Below are 24,170 nucleotides of genomic sequence, written 5' to 3'. Positions count from 1 at the left end.
ATTTCATAAACATTTTGAGATTAAAAGATAGGTTCAAAATTCAAAAAGTAATTATTCTGTAACAGATTCTGTTAAGTGTCGAGAAATATATCAACTTGGGGAATTAAAGGGCTTTGGGATTAAGGTCATTCACATAGAAGATATTGGGATTCCATGGAGCCAAGGCCACTGATACATGATACTGGTTTTGGGTCAATTGAATAGAGAATAATATATGACTTCACTCATTACAATCACCTTTGTCTCTCCTACCCTGAGAAACTTCACTTTTCATCACTCACCTTTTTCCTTTAGATCTCCTAAGGGCCAACAATGAAAAACAGGACATTTACTGAGTTTATTCTGTTGGGCTTCACAAATCAACCTGAGGTCCAAGTTGTTATATTCATCTTTCTGCTCCTCACCTATGTGTTAAGTGTCCTAGGAAATCTGACTATCATCATTCTCACTCGGGTACACCCTCACCTCCAGACCCCCATGTATTTCTTCCTCCGGAATTTCTCCTTCTTAGAAATTTCCTTCACATCCATTTTTATTCCCAGATTTCTGACCAGCGTGACAACAGGAAATAAAGTCATCAGTTTTGCTGGATGCTTCATTCAATATTTTTTTGCTATATTCCTTGGGGCAACAGAGTTTTACCTCTTGGCTTCTATGTCCTATGACCGCTATGTTGCCATCTGCAAACCCCTGCATTACCTAACCATCATGAGCAACAGGGTCTGCATACAACTCGTGTTCTGCTCCTGGCTGGGAGGACTCCTAGCTATCTTACCCCCAATCATCCTGATGAGCCAGGTGGATTTCTGTGCCTCCAATGTTCTGAATCACTATTACTGTGACTATGGGCCCCTTCTGGAGCTTGCCTGCTCAGACACACGCCTCCTAGAACAGATGGTCATCTTTGTGGCAGCTGTGACGCTGGTAGTTACTCTGTTGCTGGTGACATTTTCTTATACGTACATTATCAGGACCATTTTGAGGATCCCTTCTGCCCAGCAAAGGACAAAGGCTTTTTCCACTTGTTCTTCCCACATGATTGTCATCTCCCTCTCTTATGGCAGCTGCATGTTTATGTACATTAATCCATCAGCAAAAGAAGAAGGTGCTTTCAACAAAGGAATAGCAGTGCTCATTACCTCAATTACTCCCTTGTTAAACCCCTTCATTTACACTCTAAGAAATCAGCAAGTGAAGCAAGCATTTAAGGAGACCGTCAAAAAGATTATGAAGCTTTGAAAGTCAGAATACATTTCAATGAAAAATATATTTCACTTAGTAAATATGTATTGAGTGTCTACTATGTTTCAACTGCTGAACTGGCCCTTGCAGATAAAAATATGAAAGGTATATGTCCTAATTTCAAGGAATCTATAGTATGATAGAAAGGTGTGTAAACTTTAAATTTATGTAATAAGTTTACAAAAAAAATAAAATAACAGGTAAGTGCTATTAGAAAAGGATAAACAAGAATCCATGAAAAGAACAAAGAACAACTGGAGAGAGTTAACTATTTTCCAGAAATGACTTGAAAGTCAAGAGTCAAAACATATTGCTTATTCAGAAGAGTGGAAAGATAAGAATTCAGAGTAAGAAAGAGAGGCCATTATGAAGGTATTATTTAATTACAAACTATGGAGTTAGTTGACATTGGTGGGTCAAGAGAAGTTTTAAGAAAGGAAATTATCAGCATTATTTTGAAGGAAATCTAGCATTGGTATTGGTCTTCATCATGGAGCCCAGGGGACTGTGCTTCTGTCAAAGTGTCAATAATTTAGATTCTCCTCTCCTTATGCATTCATCTTTCAACTATAGCCATACTTTGATCCTTCCATAAAGGAAAGTAAAATGAATATACATTTGGTCCACTTTTCCCCAAATGATGTGAAAAATCTCAAGATTTTGTCAACTTACACATCCACTTTTTATAAGTTATGGTTAGAAGAGGCTTTTAAAGCCAAGGTTAAAAGCCTCCCACTTCTATACAGGATCTATTGTTGCTTTTCATCACTGACATCTTTTCAAGTTAATGGCTGACATTTCCCAACCTCTCTTTGGTAGTTTTTCGTCTTTTATTTTTCTATTATAATTTTATTTTCATCTTTTTGTTTACTTCTGTTAGATATTAGAAAAGACACTGGGGCACCTGGGGCATCCGAATTTGGCTCAGGTCATGATCTCGCAGTTTGTGGGTTCGAACCCCACATCAGGCTCTGTGACAGCTCAGAGTCTGGAGCCTGCTTCAGATTCTGTGTCTCCCTCTCTCTCTGCCCCTCCCCTGCCCACGCTCTGTCTGTCTCTCTCTCAAAAAATAAACATTAAAAACTTTAAAAAAAGAAAAAGAAAAAGAAAAGACACCTTCTGTGATATGACTCTGTTCTTTTATCTTTTCCCCAAGTTTTTACTTTTGTCCATATCATAAGTCAGGGATGTCTGTTTCATAAACTGAAAATGAGTATAAAGTAGCAATGTGGTTTTATATTTAGAATGTTCCAAATTATGAATGTTAGCAACCAAATGGGGTTAGACTATCCTACCAAGGACTCTACATGTGGATTCAAGGTAACAACAACTTGAATATGAATTGGTGGTGGCAGGACCTCAATTTCAAAGGAACTTTGAACTAAGAACATCTTTGGAAATCTGAGTACTTGCAAATATTTTAGTAATATCCTAATGCATTGTAGAATGCTGTTTACTGTTTGAAGCACAAGTGAAACATCATCTGGTGTGTTCACATGCTTTATATGTGATAATATTCTTGAGTGGAATGATGCTTCTTGGGAATTTAAGAAATAAGCCATACTGGACTCATTATGAGAGAAAATCTCCAGAACCACAGAAAATGTTGAAGAATGCATCATATTTTGAATAAAAGGTTTTTTATGTAAAGCCATTGCTATTTTGAATATCTGGATTTCTTTGGTGGCTAAGCCAGAGATTAGTGAGGCCTTTTAATTTATTACAAATTGTTGGGGAGCAATCATCAAAAAGACATGACCATTGACTGACCCATAAGCTGGACCCAGTACTTGGAGGCTCCTCCCTCCCTCCTCTATCCTTGGAATGTGGACTCCACTTGCCTTTCTCACTCCCAGAGACTGTTCCAAGAACACAGCCTTGAGATACTGACTTGGTGTTGAGAACACCTGCACGTTATGTGTAAAGCCTCTTTATAAGCTTTTAAGAAGCAGTGGTCAGCTGTGAGGATCCAACTGTCTTGCTGCCACCCAAGACAAGCCTCATACATAAGTTCCCTCTGCTCATTAAAACTGCCACCTACCCACCTGGAATGCCCTGCTTCTTTCTTCAGTCTCTCCCTGCCTTCTGAGTATAGGGACTAGCTTCAGATTTCACCCAGGAAGCTCCCAAGACTGTTATGAACCAACACAAATTCACTGAGCTATTATCAACTGATATAGCAATGTTATCAAGTAGCCACCTTTCAATCATTATGTTCCCACAGATCCACATTTCTACCAAAATCTATGGTGAAGTGGAAGATAATGCCATATAGTGGTCAAAACCACAAGCTTTAGTTCAACTCCCAGATTCTGACTGTTCTACAACAGTTGCCTTGGGATGGTTACTTGACCTCTCTAAGGCTTACTTTTCTCAGACTATAAAATGTGCATAATAATTATGTCCATTGTATATGATAGAGCATTAAATAATACATATAAAACATTTAAAAGCCAATACTTAAGTTTTTAATAAGTGAGCCCATTATAACAGTATGATAATGGTGAACAATACTTTCTCAAGAAAGTGGGGCTTAACTAGTAAGAATAGATACTAAATTGATTGGTTTAATATAACTGGGACTATAAAAATGTCCATTCTAGCTGAAATCCCTGCAGCAAGGCCAGCTTGTTTACATTTCTCTTACGTCCAGTTGCATCCTTGGATAGCCAGATCAATGAAGGTCTTATCCAAACTTCAGATAAAGCCAATCAGAACATTTGGCGGCATATTATTAGGACTTGGCTATATCAACTCCATGTGCTCTGGATACCTCTAAGTATACAAGAAAGAAGGAGGGTATTTGGTATAAATCAAAATCTAAGAATATTAAGCAGGGCTTCACTTGGCCTTCATAACATCAGCATTTAGAAATTAATTTGGGAAGGAATGTAACACCTTCTAATGAGCTTGTTAAAAAGAAAAACGATAAGTTATGCTCTTCTGAAACCGTTCATTAAGCTGGCTTTATGCTAGCACATACTTGGAATGTAATCCAAGTTATAGATAAGCAAAGGAATGTATTTACTGATTTTGCAGCTGAAACTTTGGAATGTTCAATTTCTAAATGTATATAAGTTAGTGGGCTTTATCCTTCCTGTCACCACTGGATTCAAGAATCAAAAGAAACAGTTTCAGATACCTCTATTCTCAGGATAACATTAGAACAGTGCTAGAGCAAGAAAATAAAACAAATGAGAGCTGACCCACCACACTTCAGCAATGGTTCCTCTATCCTCTCTTCCTATGTCCCCAGAGGTTATGGACTACGGATTATAAATCTAAATAGGTAGTATTTTCCCAATGCTGCCTGTTGCAGTGTTTAAAATAAAATTCAAAAGATAAAAAAAAAAAAAGAGTATTTGTTAAGACAGCAAGCTAGGTAAGAACAGTTCTATAATGCCCTGGGCTATCTGGCCTAAGGATCCTCTATGTCGTTTCTTTAAATTTACCCAGAAGGTCACAAACCAGGGCCTAAGCTTCTATTCCTATACATCACTAGACAGTAGAGCTAAGTCAACACATATGTAATGAGTTCAGAAGCCAAAATCACCATTCATGTTAGAAATATATCCACTGGGGTAGAGGGGCAAGATTACATACCACACAACATATGATGCAAAGAAGAATTACTGGAACAGAAATAGTAAGAATTTGAAGTAAGTATAATTTCCTCAAAAAGATAAGAATGATACTGTAACAATTAGGAACAAAATATTATTTTTTAAAAACCAAGTGAAAATATTCCTGAAAAACATAATAAATGAAGTAACAAAACAATGAGGCTAGGGGCACCAGGGTGGCCCAGTCAGTTAAGCATCCAACTCTTGATTTTGGTTCAGGTCATGATCTCATTGTGGGATTGAGCTGTCAGCACAGAGCCTTCTTGAGGTTCTCTCTCCCTCTCTCTGCCCCTACCCCACTCAAACTCTCTCTCAAAATAAATAAACATTTTTAATGAAGGTTATACTTGGAGAGATAAAAGCAAAATAAAAATAGTGATCTAGATCTGATCTGATAAGGTCTCCCATTAGGTAACAAAAAACAATAAAGACATAAATATGTGGAATAGGAGAAACTTAACAGAGGACCATGGGGGAGGGAAGGGGAAAAAATAGTTAAGAAGAGGGAGGGAGGCAAACCATAAGAGACTCTTAAATACTGAGAACAAACTGACAGTTGATTGGGGTGGGGGAGAGGGGAAAATAGGTGATAGGCAAGTAGGAGTGCACTTGTTGGTATGAGCACTGGGTGTTATTGGAAACCAACCTGACAATAAACTATAAAAAAAGACATTAGATAGATAACAAAAAACAATAAAGATATTAGATAGATAGGTAGTTAGATATATATGCACCAAAAGACAAGGGCAGCTGCCCAGATCAACCTATATAATAAGAGTTACTGGTAAAGAGACAGGTTGGTGAGAAAAGGAAATAATTATATATTTCCTATAATAGAAAAGGATGGATATTTCTAAGTATGCTGAAATGGGATCAATAAGGAAAATCTATACCTTAAGAAATCAGACATTTAAATGTGATGGTAAAATAAAAGAACACCTCAAAAAGCTTGCCACATAAAGAACAAATTTGAAAATACTTTTAAAAGTGTTTCTTTTAAAAGAAGTACTAAGGGGCCTCTGGGTGGCTCAGTCAGTTAAGCGTCTGACTTCAGGTCAGGTCATGATCTCATGGTTCATGAGTTCGAGCCTCACGTTGGGCTCTGTGTTCACAGCTTGGAGCCTGGAGCCTGCTTTGGATTCTGTGTCTCCCTCTCTCTGCACCCCACCTCATGCTCTGTTTCTCTCTGTCTCTCAAAAATAAATATTTAAAAAAAGAAAAGAAATACTGAGAAACAAGAAAGGAAGGAAGGAAGGAAGAAGGAAGGAAGAAAGGAAGGAAGACAGATTAAGGATTTGCAAGATGGTGGCAGAGTAAGTTATCTAGTGAACTAGATAACTATCAAATCATCCTAAATCCTCCAGAAATCCCACCTGAAGACAGACAGAACAAATTCCACAACTAAAGGGAAAGAAGAGGCGACATCAAAGAAGGTAGAAGGTCCAGAGACATGGTTTAGGGGAGAAATGGATTGTGGATGTTGTGGAGGAGAGGGAGCCATGGTCACAGAGAAGGGTGAGAGAGAGAGGAGCTCACAGAGGAAAACAATAACTTTTCCCCAAAGCCATTGGCTTCGAATACAAGGGGCTGAATTGTGTGACTTCTTGCAACCACTGGGGCTTAAATGTTGGAGTTTTAAAGGTCTGCAGGCTTGCCTGGGATAGAGCCAGGAAGGCACTGTCCTACTGCTGGAGAGAAGGCAGGCAAACAACCTGGGGCAGACAGCATAGAAACAGTGATCTAACAAATGCCTGGGGCATACAGTGGGGAAAACATTCACTCTTTTTGGAGCATGTCCCTGAGAGGCGGTTTATGAAGATGCCTCTCTAAGGACAAAGGATTGGCTGGCACCATTTCCCTCCCCCACCCTTTAGCATAAACACAGAGTCACCTGAGGGAAGCAGCTCAGCCTAGACACTGGCTACCTAACTTGCTTACACCAAGCTCCACAGCCTATACTCTGGTGAGACTGCCCCTTTCACTCAATCTTGCCTCAATCCTAGCACAGCAGGCCTTCTCCCAAAAGACCAGCAGAAATCCCTGCACATGCCACGTTTCCCAACCAGAGAGTTCTGCAGGGCCTCACTTCTGGTACAGTTGGTGTCAGGTCTCATTACACAAGCAGACCAGAATACACCTAGTTAAAGCTCACTACATTCAGGCCAGGGACCAAACACTGCCCACAGCAGGCATGGAGAGCCTCTGTAGATGACTAGCCTGAAGGATATAGCAGCCAAAACACAACAGCAGAGTAATGTCGCACACACCGGAGACACTCTCTAAAGCACCAGGCCTTGAACACTACATGAACTCTTCTTCATAAGCCCATTACTTTCAGAAGCAGGAAACACAACTGACTTTTTTCACATACAGAAGAAGGCAGAGACTTAGACAAAATCCCAGGATGGAAGAATTCATCCCAAATGAAAGAACAAGATAAGGCCATGGCCAGAGATCTCAGCAAAACTGATATAAGTAACTTGTTTGGTGGAGAATTTAAAGCAATGATCATAAGGATATTCACTGAGCTTGAGAAAAGAATAGAAGACATCAGTGAGGGCCTTACCGCAGACATAAAAGAGGTAAAAAAAAAAAAAAAAAAGGAATCAGAGATAAGAGTGCAATACATGAGATTGGAAACAGGCTTGATGCAATGACCAGCAGACTGGAAGAAGCAGAGAAATGAACTAGTGACCTAGAAGACAAAATAACAGAAAACAAGGAAGCTAAAAAAAAAGAGAGAAAGAAAAATTATGCAACATGAGAATAGATTTAGGGAACTTGCTGACTCTATCAAACATAATAATATTAGTATTATAGTCCCAGAAGAGAGAGAAAAGAGGACTGGAAATTTATTTGAAGAAATAATAGCATAAAACTTCACTAAATTGGGGAAGGAAACAGACATCCAGATCCAGGAGGCACAGAGAACTCCCATCAAAATCAAAAGTAGGCCAACACCAAGAAATACTATAATTGCATTTGCAAAATATAGTGATAAAAAAATCTTAAAGGCGCAAGACAAAAGAAGTCATTAACTTATAAGGGAAAATCCTTAAGGCTAGCAGGAGATTTCTCAACAGAAACTTGGTAAGCCAGAAGGGAGTGGCATGATATATTCAAAGTGCTGAATGGGGAAAATCTGCAACCAAGAATATGCAACCCAGCAAGGCTATCATTAAGGATAGAAGGAGAGATAAAGAGTTTCCCAAACAAACAAAAACTAAAGGACTTGGTGACCACTAAACCAGCCCTGCAATAGTAAAGGGGACTCTTTTAGTGCAAAGGAGAGACCAAAAGCAACAAAGACAAGAACGAATAAGAAAAACTCTCCAGAAACAATGGCAAAACAAATAATAAAATAGCAATAAATACTTTGTATTTATTACTTTGAATGTAAAAGACTAATAAATGCTCCAATCAAAAGAGAGTGGATGTCAGGGCACTTGGGTGGCCCCCAGTCAGTTAAGCAGCTGACTCTTGATTTCAGCTCAGGTTGGGCTCTGTTCTGACAGTGTGGAGGCTTCTTGGGATTCTCTCTCTCCCTATCTTTCTGCCCCTCTTCCATTCTTTCTCTCTTTTTCTCTCTCTCTCAAAATAAATAAATAAACTTAAAAAAAAATTCTCTCTCTCCTCCTTCTGCCCCTCTCCTGTTGACACACTCACTCTCTCTCATATTAAAAAAATAAAAAGACAGCAAGTGTCAGAATGGGGGGGGGGGAAGACCCATGGGGCACCTGGACGGCTCAGTCAGTTGCTTATCCGATTCTTGATTTTAGCTCACATCATGATCTCACAGTTCATGGGATCAAGTCCTACACTGGGCTCCATGCTGCTAGCATGGAACCTGCTTAGGATTCTCTCTCATTCCCTCTCTCTGCTTCTCTTCCACTCATTCTCCCTCTCTCTCTTTCTCTTTCTCTTTCTCTTTCTCTCCTTCTCTTTCTCAAAATAAATAAATAAACTTTAAAAAGAAATACTTTAAATAAAAAGATGTTTAATGAAAAAAAGACCCATCTATATGCCACCTACAAGAGATTCATTTTAGACCTAAAGTCACCTACAGATTGAAAGTGAGGTGTTGAGAGGTATCTGGGTGGCTCCGTCAGTTAAGCTTCTAACTCTTGATTTTGGTTGAGGTCATGATCTCACAGTTCACGGGTTTGAGCCCCACATTAGGCTCCATGCTGATATTACAGAGCCTGCTTGGGATTCTCTGTCTTCTCTCTCTGCTTCTCTCTCTCTCTCTCTCAAAAAAAAAATAAATAAATAAACATTTTTTTTAAAGGTGAGCAGTAGAGAAACATTTATCATGCAAATGGATGTCAAAAAAAAAAAAAAAAGGCCAGAGTAGCAATACTTACACCGGGCAAATTAGACTTTAACACAAAGATTGTAGAAAGAGACAAAGAAGGCCAGTGTATAATCATAAAGGGAAAAATACAGCAAAAAGATATAACAGTGGTAAATATTTATGCACCCACTTTCGAAGCACCCAAATATACAAAACAATTCATAACAAATACAAAGGACTTAAACACCCCACTTTCATCAATAGACAGATCATCTAAACAGAAAATCAACAAGGAAACAATGGCTTTGAATGACACACTGAACCAGATGGACTTAACAAATATATTCTGAATGTACATTATTTCAAATGCACATGGACCATTCTCCAGAATAGATCACATATTAGATCACAAAACAAGTCTCAACAAATTCAAAAAAGATTGAAATCATACTATGAATCTTTTCTAACCACAATACTATGCAACTAGAGGACAATGACAAGAAAAAATCTAGAAAGACTACAAATACATTGGGTTAAACAACACGCTACTGGGAAACCTAGGTGGCTAAGTCAGTTGAGTGTCCAACTCTTGATTTCAGCTCAGGTCATGATCTCATGGTTCATGAGAATGAGCCCTGCATCAGGCTCTGGGCTGACAGCACACAGCCTGCTTGGGATTCTCTCTTTGTCCTTCTCTCTCTCTCTCTCTCAAAATAAATACATAAATTTTAAATAAATAAATAAAACATGCTACTAAATAATAAATGGATCAACCAGGAAATCAAAGAAGAAATAAAAAGAATACAGGGAAACATATGAAAATGAAAACACAATGGTCCAAAACCTTTGGGATGCACCAAAAGTGATCCTAAGAGGGAAGTATATAGCAATACAGTCCTACCTCAAGAAGCAAGAAAAATCTCAAATACACAACCTAACCTTACACCTAAGGGAGACAGAAAAATAACAACAAATTAAGCCTAACGCCAGCAGAAAGAGGGAAATATTAAAAATTAGAGCAGAAATAAATTATATGGAAACTAAAGAACAATAGAACAGATTAACGAAACCAGGAACTGGTTCTTTGAAAAAAAATAATAAAATTGATAAAATTCTAGCCAAATTCATCAAAGAGAATAGAGAAAGGATCCAAATAAATAAAATCACAAATGAGAAGAGAAATCACAACCAACAACATAGAAATACAAACAATTATATGACAATATTATGAAAAACTATATGCTAAGAAATTGGAGAAACTGGAAGAAATGGAAAAATTCCTAAAACCATATAAAAAGGCTGAAAAAGGAAGAAACAGGAAATTTGAACAGACCAATAACCAAGAAAGAAATTGAATCAGTAATCAAAAACTCCCGACAAACAAAAGTCCAAGGTCAGATGGCTTCACTATGAATTCTACCAAACATTTAAAGAAAAGTTAAAAACTTATTCTTCTCAAACTATTCCAAAAAATACAAGAGGAAGGAAAATTTCCAAACTTATTCTATGAGGCCAGCATTACCCTGATTCCAAAACCAAATAAACACACCATAAAAAAGAACTACAGGCCAATATCTCTGATGAACACAGGTGTAAAAAAATCCTCAACAAAATACTAGCAAACTGAATGCAACAATACATTAAAAATATAATTCAGGGTGCCTGGGGGGGTTCAGTCAGTTGAATTTCCATCAACTGATCTCATGGTTTGTGAGATCAAACCCTGCAGCTGACTCTGCTTACAGAGCGTACTTGGGATTCTCTTTCCCCCTCTCTCTATACCTCTCACTTGCTTGCACATATGTGCACTATTTCTCTCTCTCTCTCTCTCTCTCTCTCTCAAAATAAATAAATAAACATGAAAAAAATTTTAAATAAAAACTTTTAAATATCATTTACCACAATCAAGTGGGATTTATTCCTGGGTTGCAAGTGTGGTTTGATATTTGTAAATCAATCAATGTGATACATCACACTAGTAAAAGAAAGGTTGAGAACTATATAATCCTCTCAATAGATGCAGAAAAAGCATTTGACAAAGTATAGGATTAGAGGGTACACACCTCACTATAATAAAGACCTTATAAGAAAACCACACAGCCAACATCATACTAAATGGGGACAACTGAGAGCTTTTCCCCTAAGGTCAAGAACAAGACAAGAATGTCCACTCTCACCACTGTATTCAACATAGTACTGGAAGTCACAGCCATTGCAATAAGACAACAAAAAGAAATAAAGGCATCCAAATTGGCAAGGAAGAAGTATTGACAGATAACATGATACTATCTATAGAAAATCCTAAAGAGTCCACGAAAAAATTGCTAGAACTGATAATTGAATTGGGTAAAGTCATAAGATACAAAATCAACATACAGAAACCTGTTGCATTTTTATATACCAAATAATAAAGCAGCAGAACAAGAAATCAAGGTATCAATCCCACTTACAATTGCAACAAAAATAAGATACCTAGGAATATACCTAACCAAAAAGGTGAAAGACCTGTACTCTGAAAACTATAAAACATGGATGAAAGAATGAGGATGACACAAAGAAATGGAAAGACATTCCATGCTCATGGATTGGAAGAACAAATATTGTTAAAATGTCTATACTACCCAAAGCAATCTATACATTTAATGCAATCTCTATAAAAATACCAGTAATATTTTTCTCAGAGCTAGAAAAAGCAATCCTAAAATTTGTATGGAACTACAAAAGACCCCAAAGACCCAAAGCACACTTAGAAAACCAAAGCTGGAGGCATAATAATTCCAGACTTCAAGTTATATTACAAATCTATCATAATTGGGGCCTCTGGATGGCTCAGTAAGTTATATCTGACTCTTGATTTCATCTCAGGTCATGATCTCACAGTTCATGGGTTTGAGCCCCACATCAGGCTCTGTGATGACAGTGTGGAGCCTTCTTGGGATTCTCTGTTTCCTGATCTCTCTCCTTCTGTCCCTCCCACACCCGCATGTAAAATCTTTCTCAAAAATAAATAAACTTAAAGAATAAATAAAAAGAATGAAACAAAGCGGTCACAATCAAAACAAGTATGGCACTGGCACAAACTAGGAACATAGATCAATAGAACAGAATAGAAAACTCAGAAATGAACCCACAACTATATGGTCAATTAATCTTAAACAAAGCAGGAAAGAATACCCAATGGGAAAATGAACGTCTCTTCAACAAACGGTGTTGGGAAAACTGGACAGCAACAGGCAACAAGGTAAAAATGGACCATTTTCTTACACCATACACAAAAATAATTTTAAAATATATTAAAGACCTAACTGTGAGACCTGAAACCATAAAAATCCTAGAAGAAAGCACATGCAGTAATTTCTTTGACATTGGCCATAACAACTTCTTTCTAGAAATGTGTGTAATTTTTTATATCAACTACACTTCAATAAAGTTTTTTTAAACTTTGAATTAAATGAAAAGTTTAAATTTCATGGAACACAATCCATCAATACAACTTACTATACCAACAAAAACAAAACTTTAAAAATATATGATTATCTCAATATCTGCAGAAAATACATATTTAAAATTCAGTATACATTCATGATATTTTTAACTCCTAGAAAATTAGAAAGAGAAGGTAACATTTTGAACTTAATATAAGGCGTCCATGAAAAACCAGCAACTAACATTAATCTTAATGGGAAAGACTGAGTATCTTTCACCTAAGATTGGGAACAAGGCATTGTCCACTGTCACCACTCATATTCAACACTATTATAAAAGTCCACTTATAAAAGTGGGATAAGACATGAAAAAATATTGGAAAGAAATAAAACTGTCTTATTTGTAGACTACATGATCATCAACACAAAATTCCAAAGATTCTACAAAGGCTACTGGAAATAATAAGTGAATATAGCAAGATCACAAAGTACAAGTAAACATATAAAAATCAACTGTATTTCTATATAGTAACAATGAGCAATTACTAGAGCACCAGACACAAGACAGCTGTGTGAGTTCTCTGGCGATCTGCATACGGTTCTCTTGAATCATCACTGAGTACTAATCAGCAAATGTGTATAAAGAAACTACTCAAGATTTGATCAGTTACTTGTATCTAGCCCTCTCTGGCTTCTTTCTGTATGAACCAGGAAGACATCTAGCTAATCCCCAAAACAAAAATCCCTAAAGCCATCTCCCTGGGGCAAAGACAACAAGTCTTCTTTTGTACCTACAGAGACTTATTAATGAATTCCTGTGCCTTCCCTGAGGGCACTTCCATTAGTTCCCTAGAAGCCAAACACAGCTTCAGGGTGAGCAGGCAAAAAGGTAACTGGAATTTCAGATGGAATCATGAAGAGTATGGAAAAGGTGAACAGAAACCTGTTCACAATATTCTAGAATATGAGAAGTATAGGGAAGTTTCTCAAAGCATGAAAACAATGAAATTAAGACAAATCAAAAGACATCTAATATATAGCATGATCTTAACAGCCAGAAAGTTTTGTTAAAAACTGAAAAACTAAATCCAAAATCAATAAAGAACTTACTGAACTCAACACCCGAAAAACAAAAAATCCAGTGAAGAAATGGGCAGAGGACATGAATAGTCACTTTTCCAAAGAAGACATCCAGATGGCCAACAGACACATTAAAAGATGCTCAACATTACTCATCATCAGGGAAATACAAACCAAAACCACATTGAGATACCACCTTACACTAGTCAGAGTGGCTAAAATTAACAATTCAGGAAACAACAGATGCTGGTGAGGATGTGGAAGAACTGGAACCCTCTTGCAGTGCTGGTGGGAATGCAAACTGGTACAACTGCTCTGGGAAACAGTGTGGAGTTTCCTCAAAAAAATTAAAAATAAAATCACCCTACAACCGAGCAACTGCACTCCTAGGAATTTATTCAAAGGATACATGAGTGCTGATTCACAGGGGCACTTATACCCCAATGTTTATAGCAGCACTTTCAACAATAGCCAAATTATGGAAAGAGCCCAAATGTGCATCAACTGATGAGTGGATAAAGGAGATGTGGTTTACATATACAATGGAATACTCTTTGGCAATGAGAAAGGATGAAATCCTGCCATTTGCAACCATGTGGATGGAACTGGAGGGTATTACGCTAAGTGAAATAAGTCAATCAGAGAAAGACAGATATCATATATTTTCACTCTTATGTGGAACTCAAGAAACTTAACAGAAAACCATGGGAGAAGGGAAGGGGAAAAAATAGTTTCAAACGGAGAGGGAGGCAAACCATAAGAGACTCTTAAATACAGAGAATAATCTGAGGGTTGATGGCCGGGGGTGGGGTGGGGGGAGTAAGGGAAGGGAGGAAATGGGTGATGGGCATTGAGGACTTGTTGGGATGAGCACTGGATGTTGTATGTAAGCAATGAATCACAGGGGTCTACCCCCAAAACCAAGACCACACTGTATACACTGTATGTTAGCTAACTTGACAATAAATTATATTTAAAAAATTATAATAAAATAAATCATCACAAAAAAATTTTCAGTAAAAAATAAAAACTGAAAAACTAAGATTCAGGAGAGGGAAATGAATTGTCCAAGGGTTAATAAGAGAACTAGACTAGAATCAGAGTCTTCTGATGTCTGATACAAAGGCATACCATATCCACATCATGAAAAAGTACCCTTATTTAATGCCATTTCTGAGCATGTTTTAGCAATACAATTTAAAAGAAAATGAATATTGTGAACAGGCTGGACATAGATGGCTATGGTTTGAGGACTAGCCAGAATTATAAGGATGACAAAGTTCTTTGATGCCTTTTGACCTACTTATCATTTCTCAAAAATATTTACAAGCAGAGAAAACAGATTCTTAAATATAGAGAACAGAGGGTTATCAGAGGGAGGGTGGGGGGTGAAATAGCTGATGAGGATTAAAAGTACACTTACAATGATAAGCATGAAAAACTGTACAGAATTGTTGAATCACTATATTGAACACCTGAAACTAATATAAAGTTATATGTTAACAATACTGGAATTAAAATTTTAAACTAAATTTTAAAAATTTACCAACAGTTATTACCAACTACATTATCAACAACTGATAGGGACAAAAATATTCATTAAGAAGCAAGCTCTTAGGTAAGTATTTTGTCATTGTCACAGGGGATTTTTGACAAACTGTTCTGCTTATAATTTGTAAACTACATCCTGAGTGGATTAGTGAATTCTGATTACAAATTCCCCTGGGTACCACTTGGTTTTTTTCCCAGCATTTATCCCCTGAGTCTGTAATAGAAGAGTCTATAAAGCAAATGTCCCTTTTCATTGAATGGAACCTGTTCAGAAGCCTCTCAAATGACCTAAAACTTCAGAACCTTAGATTCCAGGAGGAACCATGGACCATAGCACGAGGGGGAAGCTCCCAGCCGCACCTCAGACTTTCCCTGAACCTTCTGCTGCATGGTTTGGATGTTGACTAAACAACAGTATTTTGTCTTTGGATAGCTATTTTTTGGATTGTTGCTGCTGAAGGGCTAGAAAAAAGAAAAATGGGTCAAGAAAAGATTTCTATGGAAATGTAACCTGTGACTATTTCTACAGAATTGCCTCCACATTTCGCTAAGAGTCTGAGCTCTTTTCATGAAACCACAGTGGACTTGCCAGACTGTACGCTCCCTACTCCCTCTTTGGGGGATCCTCAGAGACCTGAAAAGCTTGTGTTGTCCCTGGGCTGGTGAGTTCCTGAGGCCACTTCTCAGATAACCAGTCATTGTGCAGAAAGGGAGGGAGCCGCAGAGCATAGCTTCCCTTGCCAGGGCCCAGAAATGACCCAAGATGAAGGTTTCTGAATTACTAGGCACTTTGGCTACTGCTCCTAGGAGCTTTCTTGTGCTCATTCTGAGAAAACAACAGGCTCGGAAACTTAAAGAAAAAAAAGGGAAGAAGAAGAAGAAGCTAAAGGATAGTCTCTCCAAAAAGAAAATGAGCCTCTTTGCAAACACTGGCTGCCTGTGGGAAGGAAGATAGGCAACAGGTCCCTAGGCAAAAATTTTCCAAGCTTTTTAAATCATATATCACATCAGTGAAAACTTTTAAATGAAGTTGAGGAAGTATCACCAATATATGTGTATGTTCATTAATTTTTAAATTATTTACATATATAGATACATAAGCATATGGTTTATGTTTTAAAACATACACAGAACATTCTTTTCTTCATGAAGTAGCTTCCTGGCAATGTTATATTAGTTTTGAGAAAGACCTGAAACCATAAAACTCCTAAAAGAAAACATAGGTGGTAACCTTTTAGACGTTGGTCTTACAACATTTTTCTGGAGAAGCAAACTTTTTTAATAAGCTAAAAATAAATCCCATAGCTTAGCAACTTTAGGACATACATTTCAATATCTCTGAAACTGGGAGGCATCTTATGATCAATGGCATTTTAGCATGGGGTCACTGTCTGGTTGGGTTAGCATCTTTCTTTCTTAATGGCACATAAAATAGTAGTGTGTCTCACACTGAATTGCACCTTAGATTTTATGAAGTGGTGTAACTAGAAGGCTCTCATATCTACTGCAGTGATTCATCTGGCACACCAGCAATGTAGGTGTCCCTCACATTTAAAGAGCAGTGAAAGGGACCACGGGGGGTGGGTCTTGGGCCATTGGTCTCCAATGAAAAGGAGCAAGGGAAAATCCCTCATAAGAATTCCATATATTTCTCCAAAGAAAAATCCCTGTTCCATTCAGTAAAACAACACATCTATAAGCCTCAGAGAATCTGATCTGATTAGGAAACATTCAAGAGGCTTTCATTTATTTGTTTTAGGTTCTTACCATGGCCCTAGGCCAATAGTTAATTTCTGTGAAGTTTATCTTTCTTCTCAAAAACTGTGAGTGCAATAAGCCCCACAGTATTTCATTTCTTGTCAGAACTGCCCTAGCAATCTTTACAGGTAACTAATCACATGCCAGAGATCAGTATGAGAAAGGGGTCTGAGCACCTGAATAGACATCTTTCCAAAGAAAATATACATATGGCAAACAAATACATGAAAAGATGCCAACATCACTAATCATCAAGTAAATGCAAATCAAAGCCACAATGATATGTCATCTCACACCTGTCAGGGTGTCTATGGTCAAAAAGACAAGAAGTAACAAGTGCTGGTGAGTGAATGTGGAGAAAAGAAAACCATTGTGCACTGTTGAACAGAAAAGTAAACTGGCACAGCCACTATGTAAAATAGTGTAGAGGTTCCTCAAGAAATTAAAAATAGAACTACCATATGATCCAGCAATCCCAACTCTGGGTATACATCCAAAGGAAACAAAATCATTTCAAAGAGATCCCTGTACTCCCATCTTCATTGCAACATTATTCACAGTATCCAAGGTACGGAAACAACCTAGCTGCCATCAACGGATGAATGGATAAAGAAAATGTGACATATATAATAGAATATTATTCAGCCTCAAAAAAGGAAGTCCTGCCATTTGCAATGACATAGATGAACTTGGAGGCCATTATGCTGTGTGAAATAAGCCAGACAGAGAAAGACAAATACTGTATGATATCTTTTATATGTAGAATGTTAATTAAAACTCAAACTCGAGGAAACAGAGTAGAATGGTGGTTACCATGGGGTAGGGATGGGGGGTGAATGGAGAGAGGTTGGTAGTAGGGTACAAGCTTTCAGTTAGAAGACGAATAAGGTCTTAAGATCTAATGTATAACATAGTGACTATAGCTTTCTGAAGGTCCGTGTCCCTTCTGCCAGCGGCTCTAGGTCTTTGGCCACCCTGGTGGGCCTTGGGCCTCACTCCTGGCCTTCAGAACCGAGCCCAAGCCCAAGGGCATCCTCTCACACCGGAGGCTTCAGAACTCCGGGACTCCAGAACCCAGGCCCCAGCACTTGCCAAAGCGCCAGCTCCCACCCAGCTCCCAGCGTGGGAACCGGGAGCAGAGGAGGCCGGGCAATCATCAGCTTCGCAGACTTGGGGTACTGCTCCCCGTAGGAATGGGGTGTCTGCGGACCGAGCAGAGGGCCTGCGCAGGAGACCTACCGCCCCCTGGGTGCGCTCCGTGAGGCCCTGCCCTCTCGCCAGGGCCACCTCCCAGCTCACCCTGCCCACCCTCAGGCCGGCACCCACAGTGGGAGGCCCCAGGCCAGGAAGTGGGGACAGCAGAGGGCGGCCTCCCCGCGGTGTGGGGTTTGTTTGCATTTTCCTTCCTCAGTGTTCCGAGGCACTAAACCAGCCTTCCTCTGGGTGGAGGAAGAGGCCGACCGGTGGAGCCCTGATGCCCGGAATCCGGAAGTGGGAGAGTGTCTGACCGAAGCAGACGCAGAAGCCAGAAATGGATGGGAAAGACCAAAGAGAAAGGACTGAGGCACCGGAGAAGATCCTTCTGTGGAAGCTCAGCCTCCTGGGCTGAAGGCTCTGAAACACCCTTCTGCTGGCTCCCTCATAGCTCGGAGCGGCCGTCCAAGGCAACCCGCCAGGCTCACTCCCCACTCTGTGCCCATCCCCGTCCTCAGAGCCGAACAGTGTCAAGGTTGCTACATGTGCAGTAGGAGTTTTGCCTGGCGCTTGGCCCTGGTGACGCACCTGTGCTACCACGTGGGCGAGAAGCCCTTCTGTAGCCCTGACAGTGGCACAGCACAGGCTGCGGCCAGGCCTCCTCTGCGAGCAAGCCCCGGGCCAGCCATCGCGAGAGCAGCCCCAGCGCTGCCTGGACTGTGGCCCGGCTTCACCCGGCGCTCGGCCCTCCCCACTCACCTACGGGTCCACGCAGACCAGAAGCCCTGTCGCCGTACTGACTGTGGCCGCTGCTTTAGCCAGAGCTCTGCCCTCTACCAGCACCATCGGGTCCACGGCTGCGAGACTCCTTTCCCCTGCGAGGACTGTGGCCGCGCCTATGCCCCGGCGTCAGACCTTCGGCGTCACGCGCGCACGCACACCCGCGGGAAGCCCTACGCGCGCCCAGACTGCGGGCGCTGCTTCTTCAGAGCTCAGAAACGCCAGCGCATCGGTGGACCCACACTGGTGACCGCCCCCACCCCAGTCCTCCGTGTGGCAGGCACTTTGGCCAGAAGTCAGCCGCGGCCAAGCACCAGTGGGTCCATAGGCCTGGTGCCCAGGGGGCACAGGGGCTAGAGTGCCGGTGAGATGCCTGAGCCAGGGGCCAGGGGACCTGGATCCACCTGTGGGCTTCCAACACTACCCAGAAATATTCCAGGAGCGTGGGTGATGGTCTCAAAGGTTGCAAGTCAAAGGGTGGAGATCTAGACATTGCCTGAGGCCCAGGCTGGGCTCAAGGGCCAGAACCACTGTGGCAGCTCCAGGGAGGTCACAGAATTCTGGGCAAGAGGTGGACCTGGGGATGAGGATCATGTTACCTTGGGCCTTCGCAAGCTTGATCTGCTGACACCTTGCTCCCAACTGTCCCAGACTCTAGAAGCCCCCTTTGCTGAGTTGGGGCATGAGGTAAGCCCCTCCATAAGACAACCACTGTGGGGAAGAAAAAGCTGTTTCTCAGCTTACACAAGAGAACTGAGGTAGAAGAGAACTTTGTTTTATCCATGGTCTTTTCAGTTCAGAAGCTGAAAACTTATGGCCATGTACTGAATCTGGCTTGCAGCAACCTTTGAAAAATTAGTTTTGGCCCAACCAGCATTTTTAAAATGTTACAGATTTAAATGGTTAAGATTTAAAAAGATATTTCACACAAAAACTTAGCATTTAAATGGTTAAGGTTTAAAAAGATATTTCACACAAAAACTTGGGTTTCTAGCCTCTTCAAAGATTTGGCAACTTGACCTAAGCTGAGGGACAGCTGTTCGGTGTGCCCATCACTCCATTTCCACTCCTGAACAGTGCCAGCTGGCACTTGTCATTGTTTCTCCATGTCTCTGGTAAAGCAGGCCCTCTCCATCTGGCATTTCCCCTCATTTGCATGACCTGTTGGGCTCCTGTAGTCATTTGGGTTTGCACACTGGTGTACAACATTCATGTTTTTCTGTATCAGAGATTCAGGTAGACAGCATAGATGTGAAAGGGTGGCACAGGGAGAGAAGTAAAAGCAGACTTTATTAAAAAAAAAAAAAAAAAGACCATGGTGACTATAGTTGATAATACTATATTGTGTAATTGAAATTTCCTAAATGAAAAAAAAAAGGTTAATATGTGAGGTGATGGATGTGCTAATTAACTGTGGGGCCTTTTCACAATGTATACATATATCAAATCATCACAATGTATACATTAAATATCTTACAATTTTATTTATAAAGTATACCTCGATAAAGCTGGTGGTGGGGGGAGGTAAGGGAGTCTGAGTAAAAGTAAGACGCTCCCTCTCTTCCAGTAATTTACAATCCAGGTGCAAATGTCAGACAACTTTTAATAAGGGTTCAATGTAAGCAAACAGCAAGGTAAGTGAAAAATGCTTCTTATTCCAAAATACATGCTACATATGCAAGCAATGCTTTAGGAAGCAGAAAATTTTGTTGTGAAACTGAGAGTTGACAGAGGGAAGTGGGTGGGAGATGGGCCAAATGAGTGATAGATGAGTGATAGGTATTAAGGAGGGCACTTGTCAGTGTGCCTGGGTGGCTCAGTCAGTTAAGCATCTAACTTCAGCTCAGATCATGATCTCACAGTTTGTGGGTTCAAGCCCCACATCAGGCTCTGTGCTGACAGCTCAGAGCCTGGATCCTGCTTCAGATTCTGTGTCTCCCTCTGTCTCTGCCCCACCCTCACTTGCAATATGTCTCTCAAAAATAAACAAACATTTTTTAAAAATTTTAAAAAAGGATGGCACTTGTGTTGAGCACTGGGTGTTATATGCAAGTGATAAGTCACTAAACTCTACTCCTGAAAACAATAATACACTGTATGTTAAGTAACTAGAACTTAAATGAAAATTTGAAGAAGGAAAAAAAAAAAGGAAAATTTTGCTGTGAATACAGATCTGAGAAGACCAGTGCATATACTGATAAGGGAAAGGTTAGGTGCTGAGATACACAGATGAACAAAAAGCAGTCCCTAAGCTCAAGGTATTTATGGCCTGGCAGGGAAGAGAGGTTCTATCCTACATCACTGACTCCACAGAAATATAACAGAGGCATAAAGTATGTGTTACCAGAGCTGGAAGAAAGCAGCAGAATTAGCCTAGGGCTTATAGGAAAGGCCTTGTGTAAGAGGTCACACTTAGACTGGATCTTGAAGGATGGATAAGTGTTTGCCAGTTTTAAAGAGAACTGGAGGAACAGCAGAGAATTCTTATGGCCTCTCTCAGAGGAAATAAAAGTAAGAAAAAAGGAAAGAAAGAAAGAAAAGAAAGAAAGAAAGAAAGAGAGAGAGAAAGAGAGAAAGAGAAGAAAGAAAAGAAAAGAAAGAAAGAAAGAAAGAAAGAGAAAGAAAGAAAGAAAGAAAGAAAGAGAGAGAGAGAGAGAAAGGAGAGGGGAAAGTCACTGACATTCAATAATTCCTCAATGATTCTGAAAGATCTAGGCTGATTTCTGACTAGGGAAGAGTCTCCAGAAGCTTCTGCTCTGCTCCCCTGAATCCGTAGGGAGACACTGGACAGGTAAAAGAATGATGCACTTTGGCAGAAATTTTCATCTTCTTCATCCTAATTTCTGATGCTCCTATCTGCCCAGGTTGCACGTTTCTGGAAAGGGCTGAGGCCCACAATGGCCAATCAGACCATAGTGACTGAGTTCTTCCTCCAAGGCCTGACAGACACCAAAGAGCTTTAGGTGGCAGTTTTCCTGCTCCTGCTGTTTGCCTACCTTGTGACTGTCTCTGGAAACCTGGTTGTCATCAGCCTGACCTTGCTGGACACACGCCTGCAAACCCCTATGTACTTCTTCCTCCGGAATCTGTCCTGCCTAGAAATTTGGTTCCAGACTGTCATTGTGCCCAAGATGTTGCTCAACATTGCCACAGGGACCAAGACCATCAGTTTTGCTGGCTGCATTACTCAGGAGTTTTTCCACATCTTCCTGGGGGCCACAGAGTTCCTCCTCCTTACAGCCATGGCCTATGACAGGTACATTGCCATTTGCCAGCCCCTCCGCTACCCCATTCTCATGAGCAACAGAGTCTGCACACAACTTATCCTCACCTGCTGGCTGACAGGATTCTCCTTCATCATAGTGCCTGTCATCCTGACCAGTCAGCTTCCATTCTGTGACACCCACATCAACCACTTCTTCTGTGACTATACGCCTCTAATGGAGGTGGTATGCAGTGGGCCACAGGTGTTAGAGATGGTGGATTTTACCCTGGCCGTGGTGGCACTGGTTAGCACTCTGGTGCTGATCAGCATATCCTATGTCCAGATCATCCGGACTATTGTCAGGATCCCCTCTGTCCAAGAGAGAAAGAAGGCTTTCTCCACCTGTTCCTCCCATATCATTGTGGTCACCCTGTGCTATGGCAGCTGTTTCTTCATGTATGTGAAGCCCTCTCCAGGTAAGGGGGTTGATTTCAACAAAGGAGTGTCCCTAATCAATACAATTATTGCCCCCCTCTTGAATCCCTTTATCTACACTCTCAGGAACCAACAAGTTAAGCAAGCAGTGAAAGACCTTATCAGGAGAATGGCATGGCTCCAAAATAAATGACAGCCCTACAAGGCACCTTACTGAGAAACATGACTCTCCTCCCCAGAGTCCAAGAATTCTACAAAAAAAAAAAAAAAAAAGTAGTTTTGAGGTTAAGCTTTCATGAATAGTCTCTTCAAAATCCTCAAAACTTTTCCAGCTTCCACCCATTCTCTGGTCCCAAGGCCACACCCATATATTAGGTATTTGTTATGGCAGCACCCCACTTCTAGGTACCAAAATCTGTATTAATTACCTGTTGCCCTTTAATGAGTTACTCACAAAACCTAGTGGCTTATAGCTTCAGTGAGCCAGAATCTGGGTGATTAGCTTGGTAACTCAGGCTTTAGGTAACTCATGAGGTTGTAGTTAAGCTGTCAACAAGGGCTGTGGCCTCATCTGAAGTCATGATTGAGGAGACATGTGCTTCAAATTTCACTCACTTGGTTGTCAGTAGGAATATCCCTATGGGACCAAAGCCAATGCTCCCTGTAAACCAGGGAAGGAGGTGAAGAAAAAGGAAAGAAAGGTAAGACTGAGGCAAGAATCTGAACAGGGACCACTCAAAAACACAATAGTATTGGGACACCTGGGTGGCTCAGTCAGTTAAGCATCCAGTTTGGCTCAGGTCATGATCTCACACTCGTGGGTTTGTGTCGCATTTCGGGCTCTGTGCTGACAGAGCCTGGAGCCTGCTTTGGATTCTGTGTCTCCCTTTTTCTCTGCACCTCCCCTGCTTGTCCTCTGTCTCTCTCTCTCTCTCAAAAATAAATAAACATTTTTTTAAAAGTCTGAAAAAAAAGTAGTGTCCCCAGTAACAAGTCTAAATGCCCTTCTGTGCACGGCAAAGGAAACAACCCACAAAACTAATAGGCAACCAACGAAATGGGAAAAGATAGTTGCAAATGACATATCAGATAAAGGGTTAATATCCAAAATCTATAAGGAACTCACCAAACTCCACACCCAAAAAACAAACAACCCAGTAAAGAAATGGGCAGAAGATATGAACAGACATTTCTCCAAAGAGGACATCCACATGGCCAACAGACACATGAAATGATGCTCAGCATCCCTCCTCATCAGGGAAATACAAATCAAAACCACACTGAGATACCACCTCACACCAGTCAGAGTGGCTAAAATGAGTAAATCAGAGAACTCTAGATGCTGGCGAGGATGTGGAGAAATGGGCACCCTCCTACACTGTTGGTGGGAATGTAAACGGGTACAGCCCCTCTAGAAAACAGTGTGGAGGTTCCTCAGGAAAGTAACAATAGAACTCCCCTATGACCCAGCAATAGCACTGCTAGGAATTTACCCAAGGGATATAAGAGTGCTGATGCTTAGGATCACATGTACCCCAATGTTCATAGCAGCACTCTCCACAATAGCTAAAACATGGAAAGAG

At 40.4% G+C, this 24,170-nt stretch overlaps 2 protein-coding genes and 1 pseudogene across 2 annotated transcripts; all 3 read left to right on the top strand.

Annotated features, from left to right (window-relative positions):
* The first annotated feature begins 312 nt into the window (after window positions 1-312).
* On the top strand, window positions 313-1,239 carry LOC120219958 (olfactory receptor 6C4-like). The gene has a single exon (XM_039216893.1). It carries the CDS (start codon window positions 313-315, stop codon window positions 1,237-1,239), a length of 927 nt encoding a protein of 308 aa, XP_039072824.1.
* A 16,548-nt stretch (window positions 1,240-17,787) lies between these two features.
* On the top strand, window positions 17,788-19,398 carry LOC120219917 (annotated as a pseudogene).
* Window positions 19,399-21,844: 2,446 nt separating this feature from the next.
* On the top strand, window positions 21,845-22,780 carry LOC120219916 (olfactory receptor 2AP1-like). The gene is given in 1 exon segment (XM_039216833.1): window positions 21,845-22,780. A coding segment is annotated over 1 exon segment (936 nt).
* Window positions 22,781-24,170: the final 1,390 nt, after the last annotated feature.

The sequence above is a fragment of the Hyaena hyaena genome, unplaced genomic scaffold (genome assembly GCF_003009895.1).
Source record: "Hyaena hyaena isolate Hyena2069 unplaced genomic scaffold, ASM300989v1 scaffold_655, whole genome shotgun sequence".
In the NCBI taxonomy this organism is placed as follows: Eukaryota; Metazoa; Chordata; class Mammalia; order Carnivora; family Hyaenidae; genus Hyaena; species Hyaena hyaena.
The sequence above is the reverse complement of the archived record's forward strand: the minus strand, read 5'-3'. Positions and strand labels throughout refer to the sequence as shown.

Coding starts and splice junctions, on each gene's coding strand:
- LOC120219958 (XM_039216893.1), top strand. CDS start 313: ATGAAAAACAGGACATTTACTGAGTTTATTCTGTTGGGCTTCACAAAT.